This window comes from Pleurodeles waltl, chromosome 2_2 (assembly GCF_031143425.1).
Source record: "Pleurodeles waltl isolate 20211129_DDA chromosome 2_2, aPleWal1.hap1.20221129, whole genome shotgun sequence".
NCBI classification, from domain to species: domain Eukaryota; kingdom Metazoa; phylum Chordata; class Amphibia; order Caudata; family Salamandridae; genus Pleurodeles; species Pleurodeles waltl.
In genome coordinates, this window is record NC_090439.1 from 1,181,630,966 (window position 1) to 1,181,653,542 (window position 22,577).

At 38.7% G+C, this 22,577-nt stretch overlaps 1 protein-coding gene across 1 annotated transcript in view; it reads right to left on the reverse strand.

Annotated features, from left to right (window-relative positions):
- The window catches only part of LOC138279109 (mucin-22-like), a 386,267-nt gene extending 364,259 nt beyond the window's left edge, over positions 1–22,008 (reverse strand). The window contains exons 1-4 of the mRNA XM_069219373.1: positions 21,930–22,008; positions 18,515–18,595; positions 8,273–8,353; positions 4,869–4,949 (exon numbers count right to left, since the gene is read on the reverse strand). Of these exons, the coding sequence (XP_069075474.1) occupies positions 4,869–4,949; positions 8,273–8,353; positions 18,515–18,595; positions 21,930–22,008 (322 nt within the window). The remainder of the gene's footprint in view (positions 1–4,868; positions 4,950–8,272; positions 8,354–18,514; positions 18,596–21,929) is intronic.
- Positions 22,009–22,577: the final 569 nt, after the last annotated feature.

Genomic DNA, 22,577 nt, shown 5'->3' on the forward strand with positions numbered 1-22,577 from the left:
CACGTTTACAAATACAACTTTAGCTTACTTTAAACATCAAATGCTCCATTTAAGCCAGTTTTATAATAGCTAATCTATGTCACCAGATCCATTTGCTCATCCTAATTCGCATGAAGAAATCCAGCAAGGTGAAACTACATCTTACAGTCTTTCTACAGGTCATTTATTTTTAAGAATGTCAGATCTTTCTTTCTTGTTCTACATTTGTAAGTTCAGTTAACCAGTTGCTTCACTTAATTGTAGTTCTCTGTGAAAAAATATTTTGTTCTTATTTTAATTTTATACATAAATATTAGACATGTTAAGCTGTGTAGACACCTGATACATAACATGCTTAATGTTTCTGCCTCTGAAGTCCATTGTCTGGTGAATTGCTATATCAAAAGTAATTTTTTTCTTTTGTAAGGCCCCTACCATTTTTGTAGTATATTTCAAATAAAACAACTTTTTAGGTTTTCTAAACTCTATCACACATCTCTTTCTAACCCACCTCCCTTTTTAGGTTAGTCATAACAGCGCGGAAGCGCTGCTTTTTTCTACGCGTTGTTATCTGGTTGTACTTTTATCCATACCCCGCCCTCACGCCCATTACTATCGCTCGTTCATGGGCTTGCCCTACAAACATCCTTTGTTATCATTGTTAAATATTTCACGTTTGTCCCTCCTTGGCGCGCTTTGGTTACTGCCTTTGACATCGACCCTGTTACATGGCTAATTGCACTTTTTCTGGTATGTTTGATTGCAAGCAAACTTGTTTTTCCTTTTGTGTGTCTCCTTCATGCTCATGGTGTGAGGCTTTGAATCGGGTTGCATGTGTGAAATTGGATTACTTTTCATTTTCAATATATGTGGCAAGAAAAGTCCAGTTAGGGGTTTACAATAATAACAGCTCTAACTCGAGCAAATGTGAGACCTATTGCATTGCAAATGCTTGTTTATAAATAGAGTCTGTTTTCCTTAAAGAAAAACAGGATGTATTTGAACAACAAAAAACATGAAAGGTTTTCTTTTAATTTTTTAAGAGTAGACACAAGTCTGTGTACATTCTGCGTGCTCTGAAAAAAAGTTGGTGCCCCATTGACAAAGGGAAAGGGGTCCCCTGGGGGTCCCTTCCAATTTGTGCATCGTTTACTCCTAATTAAAACTTTTGGTAAAATGCGAATGTTTTGCAACCGTATTCTCAGTCTCATAACATTTGCAAATACCAATGAGAGTGGGTATTAGGAATGGACACTCATCACACAACCCATTCTAATACGGAATCGCAAACCCTATTGTGCAAGTCAGTAAAAGGTTACTGATTCGCAAAATAGGGTTAGTACATGTAGAAAGGCTTTTTTAGCAGTAGAAAATAACCGAATATGCCATTTGTGACTGCTAAATTCTTTCATACATGTGTCCCTCAGTTACCAATAAATCATTGAGCAGAAATAAAGACACAAAGTGTACCTGTTGTCTCAGGATGTGTGCTGCTTGTGGTAGTCGCAGGTGTTGTGGTGCCTATGGTGGTTGCTTCTGTAGTACTCATTCCTGTTAAAAACATATACACAGATTGTCAGTGGTGCAAGTATTGATTCTAACTACCTCTCCTTGTAACATTATAATTGTTGAAATAAGTAATAACGCCCATGAGTTAGACAAAAGCGATACCTCCTAAACCGACCCATGAAAGAGTAAGTCTCATGGGTGAGACAGGCACCTCTAAAGTAACACATCAATATACTTTTAAATCTTGAATGTCATTAGGATACATAGACCTTTCACTCCGTTTATGACACACACCTCTAGGCGCATAGCTCCCCTCTTCAGGCCTTCACTGGTCATCTTGCTGTTGCTTAGCAACTGGTACTCATGAGGAGAAACTTTGCTCAGACAGTGGTAATGAGTAAAAATGAGAAAATAATGTAGTAATACTAGCATAAATATGTTATGCTGCATAATTTGTCTTCTCTTGCTATATAATTTAGTCAACCCTACCACACAATTTCATCAACCCATGCTCCTTCTATCCAATAAACCCTTCCTTTAGCAAGGGCAGCTATTTTTAATATGATGACAGACCGCAAAGTAACCCTTTCTTGAAGCCAATGTCAAGTCCTACCTCTAAAGTCTACATCTCCCTTTTAAATGATGAAGCCATTGAGCTCAGAGGTTAAATGTGAGGAACCCTTTTGACTCAATTGTGGGTGGTGGCCCACTAGTACATCAATAGCAAAATTACCATAAACAGTTGGGTCCTAAACTTCTGTAAAATTTAGAAATCCTAAGAGGACTTTAGAGACCGGACCCCTTTTACCTCTGGTTCTTCTGGATAGCACCAGTCACCACATTGGGTAGTTGATTTGTGCTTTGAAATATTTTGTGGCACCCCTTTAAATTTCTTAGGTACCGGACAGTCAGTAGTTTACATTTTTTCCATCCTTTCAAAGATTACTTGTTGATAGACCCTTGCACAAAACAGTGCAGAAATTGCACACTTGAAAGTTGTGATGCTGTGGACTGTGGTATTCCAGGGTTTCAACCTGCTGAATAGGGTTAACCCACTGATCGCAAAAAAGATCTCAGTTCTGAGCTGTGCATTGTTACAATTAGCAGTGTTTGACTGAAGTATTGTTTCCAGTCTTAACCTGGTGAAAATCAAGTCGAGAAACAGTGCAATTTGCAATAAGTTTAGAATTATGATTGGGGCACAAATGGTTGTTTTCACCCAAATAGGGATTTGCAAAGTGTCTGAATGACCTGTGTATTTGTTGATGGTGAATCCCCTTCTCTTTGAATAAATAAGGTAGTTTCTTCTTTCTTCAAAGGCAATAAGCCCTCCAAGGGAAAGTTTTTTAAATAGCCCTTGAAAACATACCAGTATAGTTGTTTCTCACTGAGGCACATCATTGTGATCCCTGCTAGTAATGCACAGGTGCCGGCACTTAATTGATGGCTTCAATTCCCTGTTGTCCAACGAAAGTCCTATACTAGTACTAAATGCTCAGCTTTAGTTGAGCAGAATTGTGTATATTTAGTACAATTTTTAAGTTCATGGACATGGGTCTTTTCATGAGGCGTGAGGCATGGCTAAAGTCTATTAATTCGAAAGGCATGAGCTAGACAAAGTAACTGACCAACTGCTCGATGACAAGACCTCTTTTCAATCCATCCTGGAAGAAATTGCTCAAGCAGTACAACTAAAACACAGACAGCCAAATGGAGGACCACCATCCAGAAGTAGTCATCTGAATCACAGAATCATAGCATTCCTTTTGGTTGTCCAGTGCTTTCTAGTCCTGAAAGGAGAGGCGTTCTTCTTCAAACTACATCACTACGTACTTCCTCTGTAGCAATTCATTTGAAGATGGCCTTAGTGATTGTACCTCAACTGCCTAGCGACCAGACATTTTATTTAATATATTTCTACCTATGTTTCACACGTTTACAAATACAACTTTAGCTTACTTTAGACATCAAATGCTCCATTTAAGCCAGTTTTATAATAGCTAATCTAAGTCACCAGATCCATTTGCTCATCCTAATTCGCATGAAGAAATCCAGCAAGGTGAAACTACATCTTCCAGTCTTTCTACAGGTCATTTATTTTTAAGAATGTCAGATCTTTCTTTCTTGTTCCACATTTGTAAGTTCAGTTAACCAGTTGCTTCACTTAATTGTAGTTCTCTGTGAAAAAATAGTTTGTTCTTATTTTAATTTTATACATAAATATTAGACATGTTAAGCTGTGTAGACACCTGATACATAACATGCTTAATGTTTCTGCCTCTGAAGTCCATTGTCTGGTGAATTGCTATATCAAAAGTTATTTTTTTCTTTTGTAATGCCCCTACAATTTTTGTAGTATATTTCAAATAAAATGACTTTTTAGGTTTTCTAAACTCTATCACACATCTCTTTCTAACCCACCTCCCTTTTTAGGATGAGCATAACAGCGCGGAAGCGCTGCTTTTTTCTACGCGTTGTTATCTGTTTGTACTTTTATCCACACCCCACCCTCACACCCATTACTATCGCTCGTTCATGGGCTTGCCCTACAAACATCCTTTGTTATCATTGTTAAATGTTTCACGTTTGTCCCTCCTTGGGGCGCTTTGCTTACTACCTTTGACATCGACCCTGTTACATGGCTAATTGCACTTTTGCTGGTATGTTTGATTGCAAGCAAACTTGTTTTTCCTTTTGTGTGTCTCCTTCATGCTCATGGTGTGAGGCTTTGAATCGGGTCGCATGTGTGAAATTGGATTACTGTTCATTTTCAATATATGTGGCAAGAAAAGTCCAGTTAGGGGTTTACAGTAATAACAGCTATAACTCCAGCAAATGTGAGACCTATTGCATTGCAAATGCTTGTTTATAAATAGAGTCTGTTTTCCTTAAAGAAAAACAGGATGTATTTGAACAACAAAAAACATGAAAAGTTTTCTTTTAATTTTTTAAGAGTAGACACTAGTCTGTGTACATTCTGCGTGCTCTGAAAAAAATTTGGTGCCCCATTGACAAAGGGGAAGGGGTCCCCTGGGGGTCCCTTCCAATTTGTGCATTGTTTAATCCTAATTAAATTTTTGGGTAAAATGCGAATGTTTTGCAACCGTATTCTCAGTCTCATAACATTCGCAAATACCAATGAGAGTGGGTATTAGGAATTGACACTCATCACACACCCCATTCTAATACGGAATCGCAAACCCTATTGTGCAAGTCAGTAAAAGGTTACTGATTCGCAAAATAGGGTTAGCACATGTAGAAAGGCTTTTTTAGCAGTAGAAAATAACCGAATATGCCATTTGTGACTGCTAAATTCTTTCATACATGTGTCCCTCAGTTACCAATAAATCATTCAGCAGAAATAAAGACACAAAGTGTACCTGTTGTCTCAGGATGTGTGCTGCTTGTGGTAGTCGCAGGTGTTGTGGTGCCTACGGTGGTTGCTTCTGTAGTGCTCATTCCTGTTAAAAACAGATACACAGATTGTCAGTGGTGCAAGTACTGATTCTAACTACCTCTCCTTGTAACATTATAATTGTTGAAATAAGTAATAACGCCCATGAGTTAGACAAAAGCGAAACCTCCTAAACCGACCCATGAAAGAGTAAGTCTCATGGGTGAGACAGGCACCTCTAAAGTAACACATCAATATACTTTTAAATCTTGAATGTCATTAGGATACATAGACCTTTCACTCCGTTTATGACACACACCTCTAGGCGCATAGCTCCCCTCTTCAGGCCTTCACTGGTCATCTTGCTGTTGCTTAGCAGCTGGTACTCATGAGGAGAAACTTTGCTCAGACAGTGGTAATGAGTAAAAATGAGAAAATAATGTAGTTATACTAGCATAAATATGTTATGCTGCATAATTTGTCTTCTCTTGCTATATAATGTAGTCAACCCTACCACACAATTTCATCAACCCATGCTCCTTCTATCCAATAAACCCTTCCTTTAACAAGGGCAGCTATTTTTAATATGATGACAGACCGCGAAGTAACCCTTTCTTGAAGCCAATGTCAAGTCCTACCTCTAAAGTCTACATCTCCCTTTTAAATGATGAAGCCATTGAGCTCAGAGGTTAAATGTGAGGAACCCTTTTGACTCAATTGTGGGTGGTGGCCCACTAGTACATCAATAGCAAAATTACCATAAACAGTTGGGTCCTAAACTTCTGTAAAATTTAGAAATCCTAAGAGGACTTTAGAGACCGGACCCCTTTTACCTCTGGTTCTTCTGGATAGCACCAGTCACTACATTGGGTAGTTGATTTGTGCTTTGAATTATTTTGTGGCACCCCTTTAAATTTCTTAGGTACCGGATAGTCAGTAGTTTACATTTTTTCCATCCTTTCAAAGATTACTTGTTGATAGAGCCTTGCACAAAACAGTGCAGAAATTGCACACTTGAAAGTTGTGATGCTGTGGACTGTGGTATTCCAGGGTTTCAACCTGCTAAATAGGGTTAACCCACTGATCGCAAGAAAGATCTCAGTTCTGAGCTGTGCATGGTTACAATTAGCAGAGTTTGACTGAAGTATTGTTTCCAGTCTTAACCTGGTGAAAATCATCCGAGAAACAGTGCAATTTGCAATAAGTTTAGAATTATGATTGGGGCACAAATGGTTGTTTTTACCCAAATAGGGATTTGCAAAGTGTCTGAATGACGTGAGTATTTGTTGATGGTGAATCTCCTGCTCTTTGAATAAATAAGGTAGTTTCTTCTTTCTTCAAAGGCAATAAGCCATCCAAGGGAAAGTTTTTTTAAATAGCCATTGGAAACATACCAGTATAGTTGTTTCTCACTGAGGCACATCATTGTGATCCCTGCTAGTAATGCACAGGTGCCGGCACTTAATTGATGGCTTCAATTCCCTGTTGTCCACCGAAAGTCCTATACTAGTACTAAATGCTCAGCTTTAGTTGAGCAGAATTGTGTATATTTAGTACAATTTTTAAGTTCATGGACATGGGCCTTTTCATGAGGCGTGAGGCATGGCTAAAGTCTTTTAATTTGAAAGGCATGAGCTAGAAAAAGTAACTGACCAACTGCTCGATGACAAGACCTCTCTTCGATCCATCCTGGAAGAAATTGCTCAAGCAGTACAACTAAAACACAGACAGCCAAATGGAGGACCACCATCCAGAAGTAGACATCTGAATCACAGAATCATAGCATTCCTTTTGGTTGTCCAGTGCTTTCTAGTCCTGAAAAGAGAGGCATTCTTCTTCAAACTACATCACTACGTACTTCCTCTGTAGCAATTAATTTGATGATGGCCTTAGTGATTGTACCTCAACTGCCTATAGACCAGACATTTTATTTCATATATTTCTACCTACGTTTCACACGTTTACAAATACAACTTTAGCTTACTTTAAACATCAAATGCTCCATTTAAGCCAGTTTTATAATAGCTAATCTATGTCGCCAGATCCATTTGCTCATCCTAATTCGCATGAAGAAATCCAGCAAGGTGAAACTACATCTTACAGTCTTTCTACAGGTCATTTATTTTTAAGAATGTCAGATCTTTCTTTCTTGTTCTACATTTGTAAGTTCAGTTAACCAGTTGCTTCACTTAATTGTAGTTCTCTGTGAAAAAATATTTTGTTCTTATTTTAATTTTATACATAAATATTAGACATGTTAAGCTGTGTAGACACCTGATACATAACATGCTTAATGTTTCTGCCTCTGAAGTCCATTGTCTGGTGAATTGCTATATCAAAAGTTATTTTTTTCTTTTGTAAGGCCCCTACCATTTTTGTAGTATATTTCAAATAAAACGACTTTTTAGGTTTTCTAAACTCTATCACACATCTCTTTCTAACCCACCTCCCTTTTTAGGTTAGGCATAACAGCGCGGAAGCGCTGCTTTTTTCTACGCGTTGTTATCTGGTTGTACTTTTATCCATACCCCGCCCTCACGCCCATTACTATCGCTCGTTCATGGGCTTGCCCTACAAACATCCTTTGTTATCATTGTTAAATATTTCACGTTTGTCCCTCCTTGGCGCGCTTTGGTTACTGCCTTTGACATCAACCCTGTTACATGGCTAATTGCACTTTTGCTGGTATGTTTGATTGCAAGCAAACTTGTTTTTCCTTTTGTGTGTCTCCTTCATGCTCATGGTGTGAGGCTTTGAATCGGGTTGCATGTGTGAAATTGGATTACTTTTCATTTTCAATATATGTGGCAAGAAAAGTCCAGTTAGGGGTTTACAATAATAACAGCTCTAACTCGAGCAAATGTGAGACCTATTGCATTGCAAATGCTTGTTTATAAATAGAGTCTGTTTTCCTTAAAGAAAAATAGGATGTATTTCAACAAAAAACATGAAAAGTTTTCTTTTAATTTTTTCAGAGTAGACACTAGTCTGTGTACATTCTGCGTACTCTGAAAAAATGTTGGTGCCCCATTGACAAAGGGGAAGGGGTCCCTTCCAATTTTTGCATTGTTTACTCCAAATTAAATTTTTTGGTAAAATGCGAATGTTTTGCAACTGTATTCTCAGTCTCATAACATTCGCAAATACCAATGAGAGTGGGTATTAGGAATGGACACTCATCACACACCCCATTCTAATACGGAATCGCAAACCCTATTGTGCAAGTCAGTAAAAGGTTACTGATTCACAAAATAGGGTTAGTACATGTAGAAAGGCTTTTTTAGCAGTAGAAAATAACCGAATATGCCATTTGTGACTGCTAAATTTTTTCATCCATGTGTCCCTCAGTTACCAATAAATCATTCAGCAGAAATAAAGCACAAAGTGTACCTGTTGTCTCAGGATGTGTGCTGCTTGTGGTAGTCGCAGGTGTTGTGGTGCCTGCGGTGGTTGCTTCTGTAGTGCTCATTCCTGTTAAAAACAGATACACAGATTGTCAGTGGTGCAAGTACTGATACTAACTACCTCTCCTTGTAACATTATAATTGTTGAAATAAGTAATAACGCCCATGAGGTAGACAAAAGCGAAACCTCCTAAACCGACCCATGAAAGAGTAAGTCTCATGGGTGAGACAGGCACCTCTAAAGTAACACGTCAATATACTTTTAAATCTTGAATGTCATTAGGATACATAGACCTTTCACTCCGTTTATGACACACACCTCTAGGCGCATAGCTCCCCTCTTCAGGCCTTCACGGGTCATCTTGCTGTTGCTTAGCAACTGGTACTCATGAGGAGAAACTTTGCTCAGACAGTGGTAATGAGTAAAAATGAAAAAATAATGTAGTAATACTATCATACATATGTTATGCCGCATAATTTGTCTTCTCTTGCTGTATAATTTAGTAAACCCTACCACACAATTTCATCAACCCATGCTCCATCTTTCCAATAAACCCTTCCTTTAGCAAGGGCAGCTATTTTTAATATGATGATAGACCGCGAAGTAACCCATTCTTGAAGCCACTGTCAACTCCTACCTCTAAAGTCTACATCTCCCTTTTATATGATGGAGCCATTTAGCTCAGTGGTTAAATGTGAGGAACCCTTTTGATTCAATTGTGGGTGGTGGCCCACTAGTACATCTATAGCAAAATTACCATAAACAGTTGGGTCCTAAACTTCTGTAAAATTTAGAAATCCTAAGAGGACTTTGGAGACCGGACCCCTTTTACCTCTGGTTCTTCTGGATAGCACCAGTCACTACATTGGGTAGTTGATTTGTGCTTTGAAATATTTTGTGGCACCCCTTTAAATTTCTTAGGTACCGGACAGTCAGTAGTTTACATTTTTTCCATCCTTTCAAATATTACTTGTTGATAGAGCCTTGCAAAAAACAGTGCAGAAATTGCACACTTGAAATGTTGTGATGCTGTGGACTGTGGCATTCCAGGGTTTCAACCTGCTGAATAGGGTTAACCCACTGATCGCAAAAAAGATCTCAGTTCTGAGCTGTGCATGGTTACAATTAGCAGAGTTTGACTGAAGCATTGTTTCCAGTCTTAACCTGGTGAAAATCATGCCGAGAAACAGTGCAATTTGCAATAAGTTTAGAATTATGATTGGGGCACAAATGGTTGTTTTCACCCAAATAGGGATTTGCAAAGTGTCTGAATTACCTGAGTATTTGTTGATGGTGAATCCCCTGCTCTTTGAATAAATGAGGTAGTATCTTCTTTCTTCAAAGGCAATAAGCCATCCAAGGAAAAGTTTTTTAAATAGCCCTTGAAAACAAACCAGTATAGCTGTTTCTCACTGAGGCACATCATTGTGATCCCTGCTAGTAATGCACAGGCGCCGGCACTTAATTGATGGCTTCAATTCCCTGTTGTCCAACGAAAGTCCTATACTAGTACTAAATGCTCAGCTTTAGTTGAGCAGAATTGTTTATATTTAGTACAATTTTTAACTTCATGGACATGGGCCTTTTCATGAGGCGCGAGGCATGGCTAAAGTCTTTTAACTTGAAAGGCATGAGCTAGACAAAGTAACTGACCAACTGCTCGATGACAAGACCTCTCTTCGATCCACCCTGGAAGAAATTGCTCAAGCAGTACAACTAAAACACAGACAGCCAAATGGAGGACCACCATCCAGAAGTAGTCATCTGAATCACAGAATCATAGCATTCCTTTTGGTTGTCCAGTGCTTTCTAGTTCTGAAAGGAGAGACATTCTTCTTCAAACTACATCACTACGTACTTCCTCTGTAGCAATTCCTTTGATGATGGCCTTAGTGATTGTACCTCAACTGCCTATAGACCAGACATTTAATTTCATATATTTCTACCTATGTTTCACAGGTTTACAAATAAAACTGTAGCTTACTTTAAACGTCAAATGCTCCATTTAAGCGAGTTTTATAATAGCTAGTCTATGTCACCGGATCCATTTGCTCATCCTAATTCGCATGAAGAAATCCAGCAAGGTGAAACTACATCTTCCAGTCTTTCTACAGGTCATTTATTTTTAAGAATGTCAGGTCTTTCTTTCTTGTTCTACATTTGTAGGTTCAGTTAACCAGTTGCTTCATTTAATTGTAGTTCTCTGTGAAAAAATATTTTGTTCTTATTTTAATTTTATACATAAATATTAGACATGTTAAGCTGTGTAGACACCTGATACATAACATGCTTAATGTTTCTGCCTCTGAAGTCCATTGTCTGGTGAATTGCTATATCAAAAGTAATTTTTTCTTTTGCAATGCCCCTACAATTTCTGTAGTATATTTCAAATAAAACGACTTTTTAGGTTTTCTAAACTCTACCACACATCTCTTTTTAACCCACCTCCCTTTTTAGGTTGAGGATAACAGCGTGGAAGCGCTGCTTTTTTCTATGCGTTGTTATCTGTTTGTACTTTTAACCGCACCCCGCCCTCACGCCAATTACTATCGCTCGTTCATGGGCTTGCCCTACAAAAATCCTTTGTTATCATTGGTAAATGTTACACGTTTATCTCTCCTTGGGGAGCTTTGGTTACTGCCTTTGACATCTACCCATTAACATGGCTAATTGCACTTTTGCTGGTATGTTTGATTGCAAGCAAACTTGTTTTTCCTTTTGTGTGTCTCCTTCATGCTCATGGTGTGAGGCTTTGAATCGGGTTGCATGTGTGAAATTGGATTACTTTTCATTTTCAATATATGTGGCAAGAAAAGTCCAGTTAGGGGTTTACAATAATAACAGCTCTAACTTGAGCAAATGTGAGACCTATTGCATTGCAAATGCTTGTTTATAAATAAGGTCTGTTTTCCTTAAAGAAAAATAGGATGTATTTCAACAAAAAACATGAAAAGTTTTCTTTTAATTTTTTCAGAGTAGACACTAGTCTGTGTACATTCTGCGTGCTCTGAAAAAATGTTGGTGCCCCATTGACAAAGGGGAAGGGGTCCCCTGGGGGTCCCTTCCAATTTTTGCATTGTTTACTCCAAATTACATTTTTTGGTAAAATGCGAATGTTTTGCAACTGTATTCTGAGTCTCATAACATTCGCAAATACCAATGAGAGTGGGTATTAGGAATGGACACTCATCACACACCCCATTCTAATACGGAATCGCAAACCCTATTGTGCAAGTCAGTAAAAGGTTACTGATTCGCAAAATAGGGTTAGTACATGGAGAAAGGCTTTTTTAGCAGTAGAAAATAACCCAATATTCCATTTGTGACTGCTAAATTCTTTCAAAGATGTGTCCCTCAGTTACCAATAAATCATTCAGCAGAAATAAAGACACAAAGTGTACCTGTTGTCTCAGAATGTGTGCTGCTTGTGGTAGTCGCAGGTGTTGTGGTGCCTGCGGTGGTTGCTGCTGTAGTCCTCATTCCTGTTAAAAACAGATACACAGATTGTCAGTGGTGCAAGTACTGATACTAACTACCTTTCCTTGTAACATTATAATTGTTGAAATAAGTAATAACGCCCATGAGGTAGACAAAAGTGAAACCTCCCAAACCGACCCATGAAAGAGTAAGTCTCATGGGTGAGACAGGCACCTCTAAAGTAACACGTCAATAAATGTTTAAATCTTGAATGTCATTAGCATACATAGACCTTTGACTCTGTTTATGACACACACCTCTAGGCGCATAGCTCCCCTCTTCAGGCCTTCACTGGTCATCTTGCTGTTGCTTAGCAACTAGTACTCATGAGGATAAACTTTGCTCAGACAGTGGTAATGAGTAAAAATGAAAAAATAATGTAGTAACACTATCATACATATGTTATGCCGCATAATTTGTCTTCTCTTGCTGTATAATTTAGTCAACCCTACCACACAATTTCATCAACCCATGCTCCATCTTTAAAATAAACCCTTTCTTTAGCAAGGGCAGCTATTTTTTATGTGATGACAGACCGTGAAGTAACCCATTCTTGAAGCCACTGTCAAGTCCTATCTCTAAAGTCTAGATCTCCCTTTTAAATGATGAAGCCATTGAGCTCAGCGGTTAAATGTGAGGAACCCTTTTGACTCAATTGTGGGTGGTGGCCCACTAGTACATCTACAGCAAAATTACCATAAACAGTTGGGTCCTAAACTTCTGTAAAATGTAGACATCCTAAGAGGAGATTAGAGACGGGACCCCGTTACCTCTGGTTCTTCTGGATAGCACCAGTGACTACATTGGATAGTTGATTTGTGCTTTCAAACATTTTGTGGCACCCCTTTAAATTTCTTAGCTACCGGACAGTCAGTAGCTTACAGTTCTTACATCCTTTCAAAGATTACTTGTTGATAGAGCCTTGCAAACAACAGTGCAGAAATTGCACACTTGAAAGTTGTGATGCTGTGGACTGTGGTATTCCAGGGTTTCAACCTGCTGAATAGGTTTAACCCACTGATCGCAAGAAAGATCTCAGTTCTGAGCTGTGCATTGTTGCAATTAGCAGTGTTTGACTGAAGTATTGTTTCCAGTCTTAACATGGTGAAAATCATGCCGAGAAACAGTGCAATTTGCAATAAAATTAGAATTATTATTGGGGCACAAATGGTTGTTTTCACCCAAATAGGTATTTGCAAAGTGTCTGAATGACCTGAATATTTGTTGATGGTGAATCCCCTGCTCTTTGAATAAATAAGGTAGTATCTTCTTTCTTCAAAGGCAATAAGCCATCCAAGGAAAACTTTTGTAAATAGCCCTTGAAAACAAACCAGTATAGTTGTTTCTCACTGAGGCACATCATTGTGATCACTGCTAGTAATGCACAGGCGCCGGCACTTAATTGATGGCTTCAATTCCCTGTTGTCCAACGAAAGTCCTATACTAGTACTAAATGCTCAGCTTTAGTTGAGCAGAATTGTGTATATTTAGTACAATTTTTAACTTCATGGACATGAGCCTTTTCATGAGGCGCGAGGCATGGCTAAAGTCTTTTAACTTGAAAGTCATGAGCTAGACAAAGTAACTGACCAACTGCTCGATGACAAGACCTCTCTTCGATCCATCTTGGAAAAAATTGCTCAAGCAGTACAACTAAAACACAGACAGCCAAATGGAGGACCACCATCCAGAAGTAGTCATCTGAATCACAGAATCATAGCATTCCTTTTGGTTGTCCATTGCTTTCTAGTCCTGAAAGGAGAGACGGTCTTCTTCAAACTACATCACTGCGTACTTCCTCTGCAGCAATTCCTTTGATGATGGCCTTAGTGATTGTACCTCAACTGCCTATAGACCAGACATTTTATTTCATATATTTCTACCTATGTTTCACACGTTTACAAATAAAACTTTAGCTTACTTTAAACGTCAAATGCTCCATTTAAGCGAGTTATATAATAGCTAATCTATGTCAACGGATCCATTTGCTCATCCTAATTCGCATGAAGAAATCCAGCCAGGTTAAACTACATCTTCCAGTCTTTCTACAGGTCATTTATTTTTAAGAATGCCAGGTCTTTCTTTCTTGTTCTACATTTGTAAGTTCAGTTAACCAGTTGCTTCATTTAATTGTAGTTCTCTGTGAAAAAATATTTTGTTCTTATTTTAATTTTATACATAAATATTAGACATGTTAAGCTGTGTAGACACCTGATACATAACATGCTTAATGTTTCTGCCTATGAAGACCATTGTCTGGTGAATTGCTATATCAAAAGTCATGTTTTTCTTTTGCAATGCAACTACTATTTCTGTAGTATATTTCAAATAAAACAACTTTTTAGGTTTTCTAAACTCTACCACACATCTCTTTCTAACCCACCTCCCTTTTTAGGTTGAGCATAACAGCGCAGAAGCGCTGCTTTTTTCTATGCGTTGTTATCTGTTTGTACTTTTAACCGCACCCCGCCCTCACGCCCTTTACTATCGCTCGTTCATGGGATTGCCCTACAAAAATCCTTTGTTATCATTGGTAAATGTCACACGTTTGTCCCTCCTTGGGGCGCTTTGGTTACCGCCTTTGACATCTGCCCATTAACATGGCTAATTGCACTTTTGCTGGTATGTTTGATTGCAAGCAAACTTGTTTTTCCTTTTTTGTGTCTCCTTCATGCTCATGGTGTGAGGCTTTGAATCGGGTCGCATGTGTGAAATTGAATTACGTTTCATTTTCAATATATGTGGCAAGAAAAGTCCAGTTATGGGTTCACAATAATAACAGCTTTAACTCGAGCAAATTTGAGACCTATTGCATTGCAAATGCTTGTTTTTAAATAGAGTCTGTTTTCCTTAAAGAAAAAGAGGATGCATCTCAACAAAAAAATGAAATGTTTTCTTTTCATTTTTTAAGAGTAGGCACTGGTCTGTGTACATTCTGCGTGCTCTGAAAAAATGTTGGTGCCCCCATTGACAAAGGGGAAGGGGTCCCCTGGGGGCCCCTTCCAATTTGTGCATTGTTTACTCCTAATTCAATTTTGGGGTAAAATGCGAATGTTTTGCAACCGTATTCTCGGTCTCATAACATTCGCAAATACCAATGAGAGTGGTTATTAGGAATGGACACTCATCACACACCCCATCCTAATACGGAATCGCAAACCCTATTGTGCAAGTCAGTAAAAGGTTACTGATTCGCAAAATAGGGTTAGTACATGGAGAAAGGCTTTTTTAGCAGTAGAAAATAACCCAATATTCCATTTGTGACTGCTAAATTCTTTCAAAGATGTGTCCCTCAGTTACCAATAAATAATTCAGCAGAAATAAAGACACAAAGTGTACCTGTTGTCTCAGAATGTGTGCTGCTTGTGGTAGTCGCAGGTGTTGTGGTGCCTGCGGTGGTTGCTGCTGTAGTGCTCATTCCTGTTAAAAACAGATACACAGATTGTCAGTGGTGCAAGTACTGATACTAACTACCTTTCCTTGTAACATTTTAATTGTTGAAATAAGTAATAACGCCCATGAGGTAGACAAAAGTGAAACCTCCCAAACCGACCCATGAAAGAGTAAGTCTCATGGGTGAGACAGGCACCTCTAAAGTAACACGTCAATAAATGTTTAAATCTTGAATGTCATCAGCATACATAGACCTTTGACTCTGTTTATGACACACACCTCTAGGCGCATAGCTCCCCTCTTGAGGCCTTCACTGGTCATCTTGCTGTTGCTTAGCAACTAGTACTCATGAGGAGAAACTTTGCTCAGACAGTGGTAATGAGTAAAAATGAGAAAATAATGTAGTAACACTAGCATAAATATGGTATGACGCATAATTTGTCTTCTCTTGCTGTATAATTTAGTCAACCCTACCACACAATTTCATCAACCCATGCTCCATCTTTAAAATAAACCCTTCCTTTAGCAAGGGCAGCTATTTTTAATATGATGACAGACCGTGAAGTAACCCATTCTTGAAGCCACTGTCCAGTCCTATCTCTAAAGTCTACATCTCATTTTAAATGATGAAGCCATCGAGCTCAGCGGTTAAATGTGAGGAACCCTTTTGACTCAATTGTGGGTGGTGGCCCACTAGTACATCTATAGCAAAATTACCATAAACAGTTGGGTCCTAAACTTCTGTAAAATTTAGACATCCTAAGAGGAGATTAGAGACCGGACCCCGTTACCTATGGTTCTTCTGGATAGCACCAGTAACTACATTGGATAGTTGACTTGTGCTTTGAAACATTTTGTGGCACCCCTTTAAATTTCTTATCTACCGGTCAGTAGCTTACATTTCTTCCATCCTTTCAAAGATTACTTGTTGATAGAGCCTTGCAAACAACAGTGCAGAAATTGCACACTTGAAAGTTGTGATGCTGTGGACTGTGGTATTCCAGGGTTTCAACCTGTTGAATAGGGTTAACCCACTGATCGCAAGAAAGATCTCAGTTCTGAGCTGTGCATTGTTGCAATTAGCAGTGTTTGACTGAAGTATTGTTTCCAGTCTATACCTGGTGAAAATCATGCCGAGAAACAGTGCAATTTGCAATAAGTTTAGAATTATTATTGGGGCACAAATGGCTGTTTTCACCCAAATAGGGATTTGCAAAGTGTCTGAATGACCTGAGTATTTGTTGATGGTGAATCCCCTGCTCTTTGAATAAATAAGGTAGTATCTTCTTTCTTCAAAGGCAATAAGCCATCCAAGGAAAAGTTTTTTAAATGGCCCTTGAAAACAAACCAGTATAGTTGTTTCTCACTGAGGCACATCATTGTGATCCCTGCTAGTAATGCACAGGCGCCGGCACTTAATTGATGGCTTCAATTCCCTGTTGTCCAACGAAAGTCCTATACTAGTACTAAATGCTCATCTTTAGTTGAGCAGAATTGTGTATATTTAGTACAATTTTTAAGTTCATGGACATGGGCCTTTTCATGAGGCGTGAGGCATGGCTAAAGTCTTTTAACTTGAAAGTCATGAGCTAGACAAAGTAACTGACCAACTGCTTGATGACAAGACCTCTCTTCGATCCACCCTGGAAGAAATTGCTCAAGCAGTACAATCAAAACACAGACAGCCAAATGGAGGACCACCATCCAGAAGTACTCATCTGAATCACAAAATCATAGCATTCCTTTTGGTTGACCAGTGCTTTCTAGTCCTGAAAGGAGAGACATTCTTCTTCAAACTACATCACTACGTACTTCCTCTGTAGCAATTCCTTTGATGATGGCCTTAGTGATTGTACCTCAACTGCCTTTAGACCAGACATTTTATTTCATATATTTCTACCTATGTTTCACACGTTTACAAATAAAACTTTAGCTTACTTTAAACGTCAAATGCTCCATTTAAGCGAGTTTTATAATAGGTAATCTATGTCACCGGATCCATTTGCTCATCCTAATTCGCATGAAGAAATCCAGCAAGGTGAAACTACATCTTCCAGTCTTTCTACAGGTCATTTATTTTTAAGAATGTCAGGTCTTTCTTTCTTGTTCTGCATTTGTAAGTTCAGTTAACCAGTTGCTTCATTTAATTGTAGTTCTCTGTGAAAAAATATTTTGTTCTTATTTTAATTTTATACATAAATATTAGACATGTTAAGCTGTGTAGACACCTGATACATAACATGCTTAATGTTTCTGCCTCTGAAGTCCATTGTCTGGTGAATTGCTATATCAAAAGTTATTTTTTTCTTTTGCAATGCCCCTACAATTTCTGTAGTACATTTCAAATAAAACGACTTTTTAGGTTTTCTAAACTCTAACACACATCTCTTTCTAACCCACCTCCCTTTTTAGGTTGAGCATAACAGCGCGGAAGCGCTGATTTTTTCTATGCGTTGTTATCTGTTTGTACTTTTAACCGCACCCCGCCCTCACGCCCATTACTATGGCTCGTTCATGGGCTTGCCCTACAAAAATCCTTTGTTATCATTGGTAAATGTTACACGTTTTTCCCTCCTTGGGGCGCTTTGGTTACCGCCTTTGACAGCTACCCATTAACATGGCTAATTGCACTTTTGCTGGTATGTTTGATTGCAAGCAAACTTGTTTTCCCTTTTTTGTGTCTCCTTCATGCTCATTGTGTGAGGCTTTGAATCGGGTTGCATGTGTGAAATTGAATTACGTTTCATTTTCAATATATGTGGCAAGAAAAGTCCAGTTAGGGGTTCACAATAATAACAGCTTTAACTCGAGCAAATGTGAGACCTATTGCATTGCAAATGCTTGTTTTTAAATAGAGTCTGTTTTCCTTAAAGAAAAACAGGATGTATTTCAACAAAAAAATGAAAAGTTTTCTTTTCATTTTTTAAGAGTAGGCACTGGTCTGTGTACATTCTGCGTGCTCTGAAACAATGTTGGTGCCCCCATTGACAAAGGGGAAGGGGTCCCCTGGGCGCCCCTTCCAATTTGTGCATTGTTTACTCCTAATTAAGATTTTTGTTAAAATGCTAATGTTTTGCAAGCGTATTCTCGGTCTCATAATATTCGCAAATACCAATGAGAGTGGTTATTAGGAATGGACACTAATCACACACCCCATCTTAACACGGAATCGCAAACCCTATTGTGCAAGTCAGTAAAGGGTTACTGATTCGCAAAAAAAGGGTTAGTACATGTAGAAAGGCTTTTTTAGCAGTAGAAAATAACCCAGTATGCCATTTTTGACTGCTAAATTCTTTCATAGATGTGTCCCTCAGTTACCAATAAATCATTCAGCAGAAATAAAGACATAAAGTGTACCTGTTGTCTCAGAATGTGTGCTGCTTGTGGTAGTCGCAGGAGTTGTGGTGCCAGCGGTGGTTGCTGCTGTAGTGCTCATTCCTGTTAAAAACAGATACACAGATTGTCAGTGGTGCAAGTACTGATACTAACTACCTCTCCTTGTAACATTATAATTGTTGAAATAAGTACTAACGCCCATGAGGTAGACAAAAGCGAAACCTCCCAAACCAACACATGAAAGAGTAAGTCTCATGGGTGAGACAGGCACCTCTAAAGTAACACGTCAATACATTTTTAAATCTTGAATGTCATTAGGATACATAGACCTTTGACTCTGTTTATGACACACACCTCTAGGCGCATAGCTCCCCTCTTCAGGCCTTCACTGGTCATCTTGCTGTTGCTTAGCAACTGGTACTCATGAGGAGAAACTTTGCTCCGACAGTGGTAATGAGTACAAATGAGAAAATAAGGTAGTAATACTAGCATAAATATGTTACGCCGCATAGTTTGTCTTCTCTTGCTGTATAATTAAGTCAACCCTACCACACAATTCCATCAACCCATGCTCCATCTTTCCAATAAACCCTTCCTTTAGCAAGGGCAGCTATTTTTAATATGATGACAGACTGTGAAGTAACCCATTCTTGAAGCCACTGTCAAGTCCTACCTCTAAAGTCTACATGTCATTTTAAATGATGAAGCCATTGAGCTCAGCGGTTAAATGTGAGGAACCCTTTTGACTCAATTGTGGGTGGTGGCCCACTAGTACATCTATAGCAAAATTACCATAAACAGTTGGGTCCCAAATGTCTGTAAAATTTAGACACCCTAAGAGGAGATTAGAGACCGGACCCCGTTGCCTCTGGTTCTTCTGGATAGCACCAGTGACTACATTGGATAGTTGATTTGTGCTTTGAAACATTTTGTGGCACCCCTTTAAATTTCTTAGCTACCGGACAGTCAGTAGCTTACATTTCTTCCATCCTTTCAAAGATTACTTGTTGATAGAGCCTTGCAAACAACAGTGCAGAAATTGCACACTTGAAAGTTGTGATGCTGTGGACTGTGGTATTCCAGGGTTTCAACCTGCTGAATAGGGTTAACCCACTGATCGCAAGAAAGATCTCAGTTCTGAGCTGTGCATGGTTACAATTAGCAGAGTTTGACTGAAGTATTGTTTCCAGTCTTAACCTGGTGAAAATCATGCCGAGAAACAGTGCAATTTGCAATAAGTTTAGAATTATGATTGGGGCACAAATGGTTGTTTTCACCCAAATAGGGATTTGCAAGGTGTCTGAATGACCTGAGTATTTGTTGATGGTGAATCCCCTGCTCTTTGAATAAATAAGGTAGTTTCTTCTTTCTTCAAAGGCAATAAGCCATCCAAGGGAAAGTTTTTTTAAATAGCCCTTGAAAACATACCAGTATAGTTGTTTGTCACTGAGGCATATCATTGTGATCTCTGCTAGTAATGCACAGGCGCCGGCACTTAATTGATGGCTTCAATTCCCTGTTGTCCACCGAAAGTCCTACACTAGTACTAAATGCTCAGCTTTAGTTGAGCAGAATTGTGTATATTTAGTACAATTTTTAATTTCATGGACATGGGCCTTTTCATGAGGCGCGAGGCATGGCTAAAGTCTTTTAACTTGAAAGTCATGAGCTAGACAAAGTAACTGACCAACTGCTCGATGACAAGACTTCTCTTCGATCCACCCTGGAAGAAATTGCTCAAGCAGTACAACTAAAACACAGACAGCCAAATGGACGACCACAATCCAGAAGTAGTCATCTGAATCACAGAATCATAGCATTCCTTTTGGTTGTCCAGTGCTTTCTAGTCCTGAAAGGAGAGACGTTCTTCTTCAAACTACATCACTATGTACTTCCTCTGTAGCAATTCATTTGATGATGGCCTTAGTGATTGTACCTCAACTGCCTATAGACCAGACATTTTATTTCATATATTTCTACCTACGTTTCACACGTTTACAAATACAACTTTAGCTTACTTTAAACGTCAAATGCTCCATTTAAGCCAGTTTTATAATAGCTAATCTATGTCACTGGATATATTTGCTCATCCTAATTCGCATGAAGAAATCCAGCAAGTTGAAACTACATCTTTCAGTCTTTCTACAGGTCATTTATTTTTAAGAATGTCAGGTCTTTCTTTCTTGTTCTACATTTGTAAGTTCAGTTAACCAGTTGCTTCATTTAATTGTAGTTCTCTGTGAAAAAATATTTTGTTCTTATTTTAATTGTATACATAAATATTAGACATGTTAAGCTGTGTAGACACCTGATACATAACATGCTTAATGTTTCTGCCTCTGAAGTCCATTGTCTGGTGAATTGCTATATCAAAAGTTATTTTTTTCTTTTGCAATGCCCCTACAATTTCTGTAGTACATTTCAAATAAAATGACTTTTTAGGTTTTCTAAACTCTACCACACATTTCTTTCTAACCCACCTCCCTTTTTAGGTTGAGCATAACAGCGCGTAAGCGCTGCTTTTTTCTATGCGTTGTTATCTGTTTGTACTTTTATCCGCACCCCGCCCTCACGCCCATTACTATCGCTTGTTCATGGGCTTGCCCTACAAAAATCCTTTGTTATCATTGGTAAATGTTACACGTTTATCTCTCCTTCTGGCGCTTTGGTTACCGCCTTTGACATCGACCCACTAACATGGCTAATTGCACTTTTGCTGGTATGTTTGATTGCAAGCAAACTTGTTTTTCCTTTTTAGTGTCTCCTTCATGCTCATGGTGTGAGTCTTTGAATCGGATTGCACGTGTGGAATTGAATTACGTTTCATTTTCAATATATGTGGCAAGAAAAGTCCAGTTAGGGGTTTACAATAATAACAGCTCTAACTCGAGCAAATGTGAGACCTATTGCATTGCAAATGCTTGTTTATAAATAGAGTCTGTTTTCCTTAAACAAAAACATGATGTATTTCAACAAAAAAATGAAAAGTTTTCTTTTCACTTTTTAAGAGTAGGCACTGGTCTGTGTACATTCTGCGTGCTCTGAAAAAATGTTGGTGCCCCCATTGACAAAGGGGAAGGGGTCCCCTGGGGGCTCCTTCCAATTTGTGCATTGTTTACTCCTAATTCAATTTTTGGGTAAAATGCGAATGTTTTGCAACCGTATTCTCGGTCTCATAACATTCGCAAATACCAACGAGAGTGGTTATTAGGAATGGACACTCATCACACACCCCATCCTAATACGGAAGCGCAAACCCTATTGTGCAAGTCAGTAAAAGGTTACCGATTCGCAAAATAGGGTTAGTACATTTAGAAAGGCTTTTTTAGCAGTCGAAAATAACCCAATGTGCCATTTGTGAATGCTAAATTCTTTCATAGATGTGTCCCTCAGTTACCAATAAATCATTCAGCAGAAATAAAGACACAAAGTGTACCTGTTGTCTCAGAATGTGTGCTGCTTGTGGTAGTCGCAGGTGTTGTGGTGCCAGCGGTGGTTGCTGCTGTAGTGCTCATTCCTAGTAAAAACAGATACACAGATTGTCAGTGGTGCAAGTACCGATACTAACTACCTCTCCTTGTAACATTATAATTGTTGAAATAAGTAATAACGCCCATGAGGTAGACAAAAGCGAAACCTCCCAAACCGACCCATGAAAGAGTAAGTCTCATGGGTGAGACAGGCACCTGTAAAGTAACACGTCAATACATTTTTAAATCTTGAATGTCATTAGGATACATAGACCTTTGACTCTGTTTATGACACACACCTCTAGGCGCATAGCTCCCCTCTTCAGGCCTTCACTGGTCATCTTGCTGTTGCTTAGCAACTAGTACTCATGAGGAGAAACTTTGCTCAGACAGAGGTAATGAGTAAAAATGAGAAAATAATGTAGTAACACTAGCATAAATATGTTATGACGCATAATTTGTCTTCTCTTGCTGTATAATTTTGTCAACCCTACCACACAATTTCATCAACCCATGCTCCATCTTTCCAATAAACCCTTCCTTTTGCAAAGACAGCTATTTTTAATATGATGACAGACCATGAAGTAACCCATTCTTGAAGCCAATGTCAACTC